This window comes from Chiloscyllium plagiosum, unplaced genomic scaffold, assembly GCF_037043375.1.
Source record: "Chiloscyllium plagiosum isolate Xiang-an unplaced genomic scaffold, Cpla_swu_hap1 HiC_scaffold_5, whole genome shotgun sequence".
Lineage (NCBI taxonomy): Eukaryota > Metazoa > Chordata > Chondrichthyes > Orectolobiformes > Hemiscylliidae > Chiloscyllium > Chiloscyllium plagiosum.
In genome coordinates, this window is record NW_028270143.1 from 66,437,067 (window position 1) to 66,450,604 (window position 13,538).

General features: G+C 40.5%; 1 protein-coding gene across 1 annotated transcript in view; it reads left to right on the top strand.

The window, feature by feature from the left end:
- Positions 1–13,538, top strand: part of egfra (epidermal growth factor receptor a (erythroblastic leukemia viral (v-erb-b) oncogene homolog, avian)) — a 275,969-nt gene that overhangs the window by 232,714 nt on the left and 29,717 nt on the right. Inside the window, exons 17-19 of the mRNA XM_043690147.2 lie at positions 3,214–3,355; positions 7,264–7,386; positions 10,536–10,634. Coding sequence (XP_043546082.1) covers positions 3,214–3,355; positions 7,264–7,386; positions 10,536–10,634 — 364 coding nt within the window. The remainder of the gene's footprint in view (positions 1–3,213; positions 3,356–7,263; positions 7,387–10,535; positions 10,635–13,538) is intronic.

Consider the following 13,538-nt stretch of genomic DNA (forward strand, 5'->3'; position numbering starts at 1 on the left):
GATGTGGCCTCCTCTATACTGGGGAGACAGGCCGCCTACTTGCGGAGCGTTTCAGAGAACACCTCTGGGACACCCGGACCAACCAACCCAATCACCCTGTAGCTCAACATTTCAATTCCCCCTCCCACTCCACCAAGGATATGCAGGTCTTTGGACTCCTCCATCGTCAGACCACAGCGAAACGAAGGTTGGAGGAAGAACGCCTCATCTTCCGGCTAGGAACCCTCCAACCACAAGGGATGAACTCGGATTTCACCAGTTTCCTCATTTCCCCTCCCCCCAGCCTGTCTCAGTCAAATCCATCAAATTCAGCACCGCCTTCCTAACCTGCAATCTTCTTCCCGACCTCTCCGCCCCCACCCCAGTCTGACCTATCACCCTCACCTTGACCTCTTTCCACCTATCACATTTCCGACGCCCCTCCCCCAAGTCCCTCCTCCCTATCTTTTATCTTATCCTGCTGGACCAACTTTCCTCATTCCTGAAGAAGGGCTAATGCCCGAAACGTCGATTCTCCTGTTCCCTAGATGCTGCCTGACCTGCTGCGCTTTTCTAGCAACACATTTCCACCTCAATTTCTTTAGTCATCCAGAATTCCCTATACCCACCAGCCTTCCCTTTCACCCTAACAGGAATAAACTTTCTTTGGATTCTCGTTATCTCATTTCTGAAGGCTTCCCATTTTCCAGCCATCCCTCTACCTGTGAACATCTGCCCCCAATCAGTTTTCGAAAGTTCTTGCCTAATACCATCAAAATTGGCCTTTCTCCGATTTAGAACTTCAACTTTTAGATCTGGTTTATCCTTTTCCATCATTATTTAAAATCTAATAGAATTATGGTCACTGGCCCCAAAGTGCTCCCCCGCTGAACACCTCAGTCACCTGCCCTGCCTTAGTTCCCAAGAGTAAGTCACGTTTTGCTCCTTCTCTGGTAGATACATCCACATACTGAATCAGAAAATTGTCTTGTACACACTCAAGAAATTCCTCTCCATCTAAATCCTTAACACTATGGCAGTACCAGTCTGTGTTAAGAAAGTTAAAATCCCCTGTTATAACCTCCCTATTTTTCTTACAGATAGCTGAGATCTCCTTACAAGCTTGTTTCTCAATTTCCCTCTGACTATTAGGGGGTCTATAATACAAATGTCAGCTACAGTTTCCAGTGGGTTCCCTCCCTCCTTTCTGCTTGAGCCGAAACGTCGAGTGGCCATCAAAAGACGCTTTTCTCAGTTTTCAAAGAAGTTCTGAACAGAACCCCAGTGATGAGGCCCATTCCAATCATTCTTAATCCCCAACATGCTGACCATGCCAGGATGAATTTCCTGAACTCCTTGGGAGTTCTCATGGGATATGCCTCTGATCAGAAATGATCTTTCCTCCTCTGTTTCTGCTTGGTAATACTCAGAATATTTGTGACTTTGTTCTCTTTGCAGACCTCACCAATTCCAGTTATTTGCCTCTCTGTGAAAATGCATGTTTTCTCTCTCCCTCTCTGTTTGACATTCTAGATTGTCTATCCACAGTCAAGTCAACAGCTCCTTGTTTTCAGATGTGAACATTTTACATTTTGCTCCCAATAAGTTTCACCCAGGCTTCTCTATCCTCATGGTTACCAAGCCATCACGTTTGTTGTTGTGCAGTATCTGTTAAATAAAATCATGTCTCCCTCTTTTCCATTTTATCTTGAATAAAAGGTAACAAAAATGAGATAGTGAGGACTGCAGATGCTGAAGAGTCAGAGTTGATAAAGTGTGATGCTTTAAAAAGGACGGCAGGTCGAGTAGTATCCAAGGAGCAGGAGAGTCCATGCTTTTGGACAGAAACCTTCTTCAGGACTGAAGAAGGGTCCTGCTAGAAACGTCAACTCTTGCTCCTCGGATGCTGCCTGATCTGCTGTGCTTTTTAAAGAGTCAACTTTATCAACTCTAAAAGGTAACAAAACACAACCAAACATTCATGAAAAAGGTCTAAAATGGCCTGTTCCTTGAATGTATATGATTGTACATTCCAAAAAATAATGTCCTAAGAAACTGTCCCAGATACATTTCATGAATTGATTCTCCAGGCTACCATTGACAATTTAATTCTTCTAATCTATATGAAGATTAATTAAATCACCCACAATTATTGCAAAACTTTTCCCACAAGCCCATATTATTTCTTGATTTGCAATTAAATCAGGAGGCCTACTAACTACTCCCAAGAGTGACTTATTTCCTTAGCAATTTTTAGTTTCCACCTAACTAATTCTACTACTGTACTTGACCCTTTGAACCAATAATTTATATCGATGATCAGTAGTCATTAAGGGCATCAACAAGTTCATAGAACTGTGTGGATTTCAACCAAAGAGGAAATTACTGGAGTTGTGAGTGAACAGCAAATATGCAGGTGTCACAACATTAATAAATTCAGAGTTATGCGAACAAGAAAATTTATGGTTTAAGCATCGTAAGAATAAGGAGCTGAAAGTCGAGGAATTAGACATTCGGGATGTGAAAGGCCTAAAATCAGGCAATAGATTTCAAGAATCCCATCTGTTGACTGTCAAATCCATAAAAACACAGATTTTAAACACTCCAATAATGGAGGCTAGCACCCAACAAACAAGACAAGACAAACTTTAACTGTGACTTGTGGTGCTGTGAAATGGATGCCACTGAGTTTCTAAAGCCTATAATTGCATTGTAATAAACAACAGTTTCTCACCACACATACATGTTCACCTGTCATTTGACCACCATGTTGTCAGAACTTTCTAGTCAAGACAATAAGAAGTGCATATTTTTGATCATTTTAATGACCTATAGATAAATCTGTGCCAATCAGGAATACCTATTTCAATTTGCTAAGCGTCCATTCAGTTAACCAATTTCCGGATATTCACAATAGGTAATTAACTTATGCAGATTACGCTTTACATTTAGTACGTCAGACAATTAAATTGTGACAACTTGATCATTTTTAAAGACAGAAAGGTAAAAAGATTATTCCATTTTTATTTGAAAAATCTATGGAAATTGAATTACACTGAATATTTCAGTTAGTTATAATACACGTATGCACTTTATTATAAAGCTTCAGTACATTATTTATAAATGTAATTATGTTTGAAATGACCAACACAAAGAATATAAGTTTCAAGTCAAAGTAGTATGCGATATTGTATGAGAGGAAAACATCCCTGACAGATTCCCTTCCTGCTCTAGGTCTCGCATTCCATCCATTGCTGCTGGAATTGTCAGTGGCCTTCTTGGTTTGGTTGTGGTGGCCTTATTGATTGCAATATGCATGAGGAGGAGACATGTCAGAAAGAAACGTACCTTGCGACGTTTGTTACAGGAGCGAGAGGTAACCATAAGTTTTCCAAAAACTGAAGCCTAAGAAGATGATGATTCTGTGGATGTTCCAGAAATCTCATGTTTGGAAGATTTTTTAGGGTTTTTAGTAATCTATATGCTATGTGACTTGCAATTCAGAAGTCAAATTCCATCACGGCTATTAGTAAAACTCTGCTGACTTATGGTTTAGCATCAGAAAATGTTGCAAAATTCATCCTAAATTTAATCAGACTTCATGTGCTCTTCAGGGTGGGAACCCACAACCCCCAACTGATTTTGTCTGTATGTGACTCCAGTCCCATACTATATGATTACCTCTAAATGCCCTTATGATAAAAAAATGAAAAAAAAAAACAGATTGGCAATAGTTCCCGCAATAAGGAGTTCATATAATGGTTTTGAAAGTGTTTCTTAAGGATCCAAATTCTGAAACGGGCGAGGGAGAATGCTATACTAGGCTTGGTAATGTGAGAAGTGATAAGATTAATTTATAAGCACAAAATAAAAACACCTCTAGGTAGCAGTGAACGCTAAATGATTGAATTTTGCATTCAGTTTGAGAGGGAGAAGAGTGGTCTATGACTAGTATTTTAATCTTAAATTATGACAGTTATGTAGGTTAGATGAAGTGAACTGAAGTGTCAGGCTAGGAACGTGATGACAGACATTTAAAACAATATTTCAGAGTACTCAGAATAAGTACTTTCCTAGTAGAAAGAGAAGTTCTACAGGACTTCCACTACCATCTGTGGTTGACTAAAGCATCAAACTTATGCCTTATCCATCTAATTGTGTAAAGACGAGTGGCAAGTCAATTGACCAGTCAGAATATAAAGAACAGCAAAGAATAACTAAAAGTTCAATTGAGACAAATAAGAGCATGGCAGAAACCTAGGTAGAAATGTGAAAAAAACCAAAAGTTTGTATAGGTATCTAAAAAAGGAAAAGAGTAAAGTGAGAATGGGGAGTTAAGACACAATACAAAAAAGAGAATGTAATGAGTAAATATTTTGCTTCTGTCTAGTAAAGAATATAAAAACATCCCAGAAATCCAAATGAATCAAAAGGTTGAAAGAGAAAAGGAATGGAAAATCATGTCTCACTGACTTGATTGAGTTTTTTGAAGAGGTGAGAAAGAAGATTGATGAAGGTAGAACAGTAGACTTCTATTTGGACTTCAGCAAAGCATTTGACAAGGTTCTGCATGGTAGACTGATTAGTAAGGTTAGATCATGTGGGATCCTGGGGGAGTTAGCAGTTGGACACATATTGGCTTGAAGGTAGCAGACAGAGGGCCGTTTTTCAGTCTGGAAGCCTTTGACCAGCAGTGTGCCAGAGGATTGGTGCTACATCCACTGCTTTTTGTCATTTATATACGTGATTTGGATGTGCGTATAGGAGGTATCATTAGTAAGTTTGCAGATGACACCAAAATAGGTGGTCAGCGAAGAAGGTTACCTCAGAGTACAATGGGACCATGATAAGATAGGCCAGTGTGCCAAGGAGTGGCAGATGGAGTTTAATTCAGATAAATATGAGTTGTTGTATTATGGTAAGGCAAACCAGGGCAGGACTTATACAGTTAATGGTAGGGTCCTGGGGACCATTGCTGAACAAAGAAAACTAGGGGTGCAGGTGCATAATTGCTTGAAAGTGGAGTCACAGGTAGACAGGCTGGTGAAGAAGGCATTTGACATGCTTGCCTTAATTGGTCATTGTATTGAGTATAGGAGTTGGGACGTCATGTTGCAACTGTACAGGACATTGGTGAGACCACTTTTAGAAAACTGCTTTCAATTCTGGTAGCCTTCCATAGGAAGGATGCTGTGCAGCTTGGAAGGGTTCAGAAAATAGTTAAAAGGATTTTGCCAGGTCTGTAGGGTTTGAGTTAAAGGGAGAGACTGAATAGGCTGGGGCTTTTTTTCCCCCTGGAGTATTGGAGGCTGAGAGACCTTATGTTGGCAAATGGGACTAGGTCAAATTGGGATGTATGGTCAGTAAAGGGAAGGTGGACCAAAGGGTCTGTTTCCATGCCAGAAGGCTCCATTAGACTGGAGAGAAGTAAATATTCAAGAAGGGAAGAAGGCAGAAACCAAGAAGCGACAAGTCAGTTATCTTGGCTTCTAACATGGAGAATTGACCAGGAAGTGGTTTTAACTGGGCACATGGAAAAACTCAATGTAATCAGGAAGAGGAAGCATGATTTTGTGAAGGGAAATTGTGTTTAACTAATTTATTGGGAGTTTTTTTTTCCAAAGAGTATAGTGCAGTGAGGATAAGGAGGAATGTGTTCTTGGATTTTCAGAAGATATTTGACAAGGTTCCACATAGGCGTTCATAGTTTAGGTGGTAACATACACGGAGGGATAGAAGATTGACAGGCTGGCAGAAAACAGCTTTCACAAATGGGACCTTTTTCAGTTTGGTAGCATAGGGTAAGTGATATCTTGCAGGGTTCTGCCTGGGGTATCAATATTTTACAGTTTATATCAATCATTGGATGATGGATAGCATTCCTGTACCTATCCCTGACCTGGCTGCAATGTTACAATTGGTGAGGGAGGTGTGGGAGCACATGTTGGGCAGTTCATGGCTATTTGAGGGCCTCATTCTGCACCAGCTGATTCTTTACCTTATTTGGGTGGAGGAGATGCGAGGTTCAAATCTTAGGTGTTTAGTTGGTATTGGGATGCCACATGTCTGGGTCCCATGAACCCATTGGAGACTCTTCCCCCTAAGGTCACACCCTCATTAACCCTTTAATCTTGTTTCCAGTGCAATAAAAAGCTCCTCCCTGCTGGGTTTGATTGTTCCTACCTCCCTTTGACTGGCATTCAACTAAATGGGAGGGGATGATTTAATTACCACACAGTCTCTCTCTGTCTGATAAAGTTCAGGGTGGCTGGTTTCATGGATGGCCTTCTTGACCGGATGCTATTTGATGCCATAGATTGGACTTTTAAATCTAGATTCTTTATTCAAAAGCACTCAATTCCTGGCTGAGGGAACCGGTGTTGGAAAGGAACAGCCTTCCATCCCTTCAAATGTCTCCTCCACACCCCATTCCACCTTTTTTCCGCTCAGCACCTCTGCACCACATGATTACCCCTCCTATCCTCAGTTCACAGTGGCCTCTGTAGGATGCATTGTCAGCAGTGTCTCTACTATCCCAATGGTACTAACAGGCATTGGAGAGCTGCTGTCCTCTGATTGACCACCAACTCTCCAGGGCTGGGATTTCCACAAGCCTGCCAGACTTTACACCCATGGTGAGACCACTGCCTGATTAAACATTAGCAACAGTGGACTGAGGCTCTTAAGTGGGCCTCACCTAAGGCCTGAAGTACCAATTAAATGCTCTCAAGCCTCCATCCATCTGCTTTCTAGGGTCAGGAGCTGTATTGCCTTCTACTGAATGATTCTGCTGACATCATAAACTTTATAGCTCTTTATAGATGTTTATACAGTTGTTTTTAAGTTATTCTATGCTGTTGACTTCCATACATGAATCTTGTGGCATCAGTCATGATGTAGAGATGTATTTGAATATTGTTTCCACTTCTGGTGATCTCTGTAGGACTGGTACACATGCTGATGCAGCAGCAATATCCATTAATAGCATTGTCATGATCTCTCACCTAAACTGACTAAAACATTAAACCCATTCTGTACATTCATGGAATTTCAAACCGAGTAGTGCTATTAATTCACAGCAAAATCAAACACACTATACTCACTCAAACATGAGAGAGCAGGGCAGTTTAACACACTTTCCCATAATCCAGACTGCAGTACAAAAGCAAATACGTTATTCACAGCAGAGAATTCTTCCCTGTAGTGAGTTTACAATGTAACTTGTAATATCAAGGGAGTGTGTATATTTTATCTGTGCTGACTCTGGTTTTGTTCTTGACACAGCTGGTTGAGCCACTAACCCCGAGTGGAGCTGCTCCCAATCAGGCCCTTCTCAGGATTCTTAAAGAGACAGAATTCAAGAAAATTAAAGTGCTGGGTTCTGGAGCATTTGGCACTGTGTACAAGGTAAACAATCTCTCAGGCACAGTGTGGTAGAAGGAAAATTTGTGTTGACGGTAGAATAATTCAAATGTGACATTTTCCAGCTGTATCACAAAAATCATTGTTAACTTTTACTGTGTTTGAAAATGTTGTAATTTTTAAAAAGGAAATTGTACCATGGAATATTTTTATCAATAATTGTGATGGAGCAAAGTGGCAGGAAACTAATTATAGTTAGATCAGTAATGGACTGTACTTAACATCCCAAAATATCTCCTGCAAGTACAATGCTGAAGAGCTGAATTAACTGAACATTTTCTTGTAAAAGTCAATTTTAGAAGATTGTTAAAGGCAAATGGGAAAATGGTAAGGTGAAGATATTTAGTGAGAAAGATTGAGAGTAGCATGCTTTAGCAGACTTGTGTTCCTGACATTAATGTGAAGTAACGGTAATTAGGATCTGGACTGGCTTAGGACACAGCTATATGAGAAGGAGGAATAGAGATATACATGATTGTTAAGGATTTGGGAAAAATCAATCCAGAATTTTACTTAAAAATCCTTATCATGTGAGGTACCTACACCACAAGAAGTGTAACAATAGGAATAATGTGATCAAGGATAGTCAGCATGGTTTTGTGAAGGGCAAGTCGTGCCTCACAAACCTTATTGAATTCTTTGAGAAGGTGGCTAAGGAGGTAGACGAGGGTAAAGCGGTAGATGTGGTGTATACGGATTTTAGTAAGGCATTTGATAAGGTTCCCCATGGTAGGCTACTGCAAAAAATACGGCGGTATGGCATTGAGGGTGAGTTGGAGGTTTGGATTAGGAATTGCCTGGCTGGAAGAAGAGAGAGGGTAGTAGTTGATGTTAAAGGTTCATCTTGGAGTGCAGTTACTAACGGTGTTCCGCAAGGATCTGTTTTGGGACCATTGCTGTTTGTCATTTTTATAAATGACCTGGAGGAGGGGCTAGAAGGTTGGGTGAGCAAGTTTGCGGATGATACGAAAGTCGGTGGAGTTGTTGACAGTGAGGAAGGATGTGTCGGGTTACAGTGGGATATAGATAAGTTGCAGAGCTGGGCAGAAAGGTGGCAAATGGAGTTCAATGTAGGTAAGTGTGAGGTGATTCACTTTGGTAAGAATAATAAAAAGACGGGGTACTGGGCTAATGGTCGGATACTTGGTAGTGTGGATGAGCAGAGGGATCTTGGTGTCCATGTACACAGATCTCTGAGAGTTGCCACCCAAGTAAATAGTGCGGCGAAGAAGGCATATGGCGTACTGGCTTTTATTGGTAGAGGAATTGAGGTCCGGAGCCCTGAGGTCATGTTGCAGTTGTATAAGACTCTGGTGCGGCCGCATCTGGAGTATTGTGTGCAGTTTTGGTCACCATACTATAGGAAGGATGTGGAGGTACTGGAACGGGTGCAGAGGAGGTTTACCAGGATGTTGCCTGGTATGGTAGGAAGATCGTATGAGGAAAGGCTGAGGCACTTGGGGCTGTTTTCATTGGAGGAAAGAAGGTTTAGGGATGACTTGATAGAGGTGTACAAGATGATTAGGGGTTTAGATAGGGTTGACCATGAGAACCTTTTTCCACGCATGGAGTCAGCTATTACGAGGGGGCATAGCTTTAAATTAAGGGGTGGTAGGTATAGGACAGATGTTTTACTCAGCGAGTCGTGAGTTCATGGAATGCCCTGCCAGTAGCAGTGGTGGACTCTCCCTCTTTATGGGCATTTAAGCGGGCATTGGATAGGCATATGGAGGATAGTGGGCTAGTGTAGGTTAGGTGGGCTTGGATCGGCGCAACATCGTGGGCCAAAGGGCCTGTACTGCGCTGTATTTTTCTATGTTCTACCACCACCACCTCCAGAGTAAATTGGAGTGAACAATGAATGCTGGCATTGTCAGCAATAGTAATATACATCCAATGAATAAAAATACAAACAACAGTATGATGAGGTGACACTGGTTCTGATGGAGTAGCAAACCTAAAACATTAGAATCATTCAAGAGAAAATGCATATTAGAATGACAGTGTTGGGAAGGCATCTGCGAGGATGAATTAAGATGTGTCATTCATTTGTAATTTCCATATGATGTGAGCTGGACTTCAGTATTTCTTTTTTAGCCTGTTACTAATTTGCAAAACAATTTTTCAAGGTGGAATAGTAAAGTTCCACCATTGCATTAAGCCTGCTGACACATTTTCAGATCAGGTGAAATTTTGCAGATTTGTTTTAATGGCACATAACTTTTCCGAACAGTGGTTATGTCAAAATTTCAGCGCAGAGGACAGTGAGCCCTGTAAAAGGTAATGCCTATTTTTAGAGCTGAAAATCCTGAGGTTTTGCTGACCCTGCCCACATTTTCCCAATAGATATTCCTATTAGATGATGTTTCACTTGCAGTCTGACCTTCTTTGTGGTGTATCGTTGAAAGATGTCAAATGGATTCAACTTACCTCTTAAACACTGGGTGATTTTTGTTTCTAATCTTGCTTCATTTGAAATATTTTCCATCCACTTTATACTTATTGCTAATTTCATCTTTTAAATAAAATAACAAATAGGAGATGATGGCATAATGGTAACGTCACTAAGATAGTAATTCAGAAACTTATCTGGGGGACATAGATTTGAATCCCACAAGGCAGATGGAGGAATTTGAATTCAATAAAAACTTGGAATTAAAAACTACCTTCATGGTGACCAGTGTCAACTGTTCTAAGAATCTGTTTGCTTCACTAAATGTCCTTTAGGGAAGGAAATCTGCCATCCTTTCCTAAGCTGACCTACATGTGACTCGTATCCATCCCCAGGCAATTAAAGATGGGAAATAAATGGCATAGCCAGCAAAGCTCATATCCCATCCCTGAATTTAAAAAAAAAAGGAGGTATTCATTCAGTTAAAAGATCTTTTAATTTCTAACCAAGTTTTTATGCCTCGGGGGATTTTTTAAAATGTAATTACTTATGCAAAAACATATGTATGTATTTCTATCCTGTTTCACTGCCTTGAGGATTTCATAATGCTTCTATGTCGAAGTGTGGCCAGTTGAAGAAGTACATTATACAAAATTAAATGAATGTTTGACAAGCCTAATCACGTTATTTGAATGAGTCATGAGGTAATTGATTTTCTTTTAAAATTTCATTATGTCTGCAGGGCTTGTGGAATCCAGAAGGGGAAAATGTCAAAATCCCCGTAGCCATTAAAGTGTTGAGAGAAGCAACTTCCCCAAAAGCTAATAAAGAAATCCTTGATGTAAGTGGATATTGTGATTGTTTATTTTAATTCAAATTATCAGGCTGTGCGATATCACAGAATTCCTACAGTGTGGAAGCAGACCATTCGGATGATTGAGTCCACACTGACCCTCTCCGAAGAGCATCCCATTTCCCCTCCCCTAGCCTTGTAATCCTCTGTTTTCTATGGCTCACCCACCTAGCCTGGCACATCCCTGGACACAATGAAATATTTAGCCTGGCAAATCCACTTAACCTGGATGTCTTTGTATTGTGGGAAGAAACCAGAGCACCTGGAGGAAACCCACACAGACATGAAGTGGATGTGCAAACTCCACACAGTCACCCAAGGATGGAATTGAACCCGGAACCTTGGTGCTGTGAGGCAACAGTGCTAATCACCAAGTCACCATGCTGCAAATATTTTGACAACAAAATGTGTTTGTCAACTTGGATTTAAAAGGAGAAAATGTGTAAGAGTTTCAGGTGCAGTTAAGGGCTAACTGGTTAAAAAATAGTTCTACCTTTTTGTCACACGTGGGATAAGAAAAGTCAAATTGCACACAATTGCATATTCTTTCCCAGGGCCCAAACTGGGCTTTTTGACTATTTTTTTCCAAATCTGTTTCATCTCCATTTGCCATCTTACCATTCTTGCCAGTAATACTGTTTGACTTTGACCAAAGTTACAGCCCCAGTTAAAATTGATACTGGTTTGGTTCCAGTTGATACTAATACCAGTGCATTTCACAATATGCAGATATTCACTGATCAATCCTAAATTTCCTGTTTCATTGAGAGAAATTATTTCTGTATATTCCATATGCATACTGACAGGCAAAGATGAATTGTTCTCTTATAGTGGCATTTCTTGGCTTAAACCTATTTAGTTTTGTGCAACAATTTCCTGTCTTGTCATTCTTTGGAACATTTTCTAGCTATTATCACAAGACAGCTTCCTGTAGTGGTTTGTTTGTTTCCTCAAGACGCCATTTCACTGAATTTCCGGCAGCATCAGATTATTTATTATATTTAAAATCACTCTATGTAGATTCATAAGTATAACTTTTGAAGATGACAGAATCTGTAGCAAGAGACATAGACTCCAGTTTGTTGTCAGGTGATTGAAAGGGAACAAGAGAAGCAATTTCTGCACGTGGAATTCTTCATCATAGCTGGTCATTGAAGCCACAAAATGAAATTAGGTTTGTGTTTAAGAAGAGAGGAATATGGACGGATAGAAATGGGCAAAGTGGTTGGATTAGAATTGACAGCTTCAGTCAAAGAACAGTAGAGATGGTGAATGTGCCCAATATTTAGGGAAAGCCAAGCAGAGTAACCGGGCAATCACACAACTGCAGCGATCTGCAGAATTTAACATCTCATTGGCAGTTTTGTTTTAACTCCAATAAGCTGCTGCCAAGATTGAGTGCCAGGTCTATATTAAGGGAAAGATCCACCTATACAATTATAGTAAAATGAGAGGATTTGGAAGGTGGCAGTAAAAGAGGGGGGGGTGGATAGATTGTGGCAGATAACACACCAGGAGCAAATCTATCTACTCCTGCTGGCCCACAATATGTCATGGAAAAACACTTAACAGCTGATGCTGGCATTCCTGTCTCCCTTTAGCTACCAGGTTTCCCCATTCCTCGGGAATTCAAGCACTGACATTACATTGAAATGGTTCCCAAACTCAGGACTATTAACCCATTGTGACAATAACAATTTTTCTGGAGCAACTTTCACAATATCTCCTAACTTGTCATGACTAAACTAGATGAAGGTGCATTTGCTGCGGGTTGGCATTGAGTTGCGTGTATTTTTTAATCAAGTAGATGCCCCTCCTACTGATTCTAGGCTGGGCAATGCAAGGTAAAATTTCTCTTTATGCTTTTGTAACAGGAATATTGTTACTTCCCATTGCAATTCTAATTAAAATTCCCATTATGCATAAAAGTATTTTTTTCTGTCCTTTGATTCTGAATGAGGTTTAACTATATTTAAAAGACTGCACATGGTGCACATTTAGTAAAAATAAATAGTAAGGCTGAGAGACATGGAATTCATAACCGTCTAGTTTCCATAAGGTATAAGCAAAGATATCAACCCATAAAACCAAGATGCACTGTTTTTTATAGTTCTGTTGAATTGTATATAATTGTGCAGATTTCCTAAGTCAGTTAGCTGAATGGCTGGTTTGTGATACAGAATGACTCCAACGGAAGGGTTTAGTTCATGTACAAGCTGAGGTCACCAGGAAGATTCCTTCTTTGCAACCTTGCCCCTAGCCTGTGGTGTGGTGACCTGCATTACCTCTCTCTCTCTGTAATGAGAGAGGAGCCCATTGTCCTCTGGGATGGCAGCAACTTTAGAGTAATAGAGATGTACAACATAGAAACAGACCCTTCGATCCAACTTGTCCATGCAGATCAGATATCCTAAACTAATCTAGTCCCATTTGCCAGCATTTGACCCATGTCCATCTAAACCCTTCCTATACATGTACCCATCCAGATGCCTTTTAAATGTTGTGATAGACCACTTTCTCTGGCAGCTCATTCCATACAAGCACCATCCTCTGCATGAAAATGTTGCCCCTTAGGTACCTTTTCAATCTTTCCCCTCTCACCTTAAACCTATGCCCTCTAGTTTTGGACTTCCCTACCCTAAGGAAAAGTCTTTGTCTATTCCATCTATTCATACCCCTCATGATTTTATAACCCTCTATAAGGTCACCCTTCAGCCTCCAACAGTCCAAGGAAAATAGCCCCAGCTTACTCCACCTCTCCTTCTAGCTCACCCGCCAACCTTGCAACATTCTTGTACCTGAAAATCCTTTCTGAACTCTTTCAAGTTTAACAATATCTTTCCTATAGCAGGGAGACCAGAACTGAACACAGTATTCAAAAAGTGGCATAAC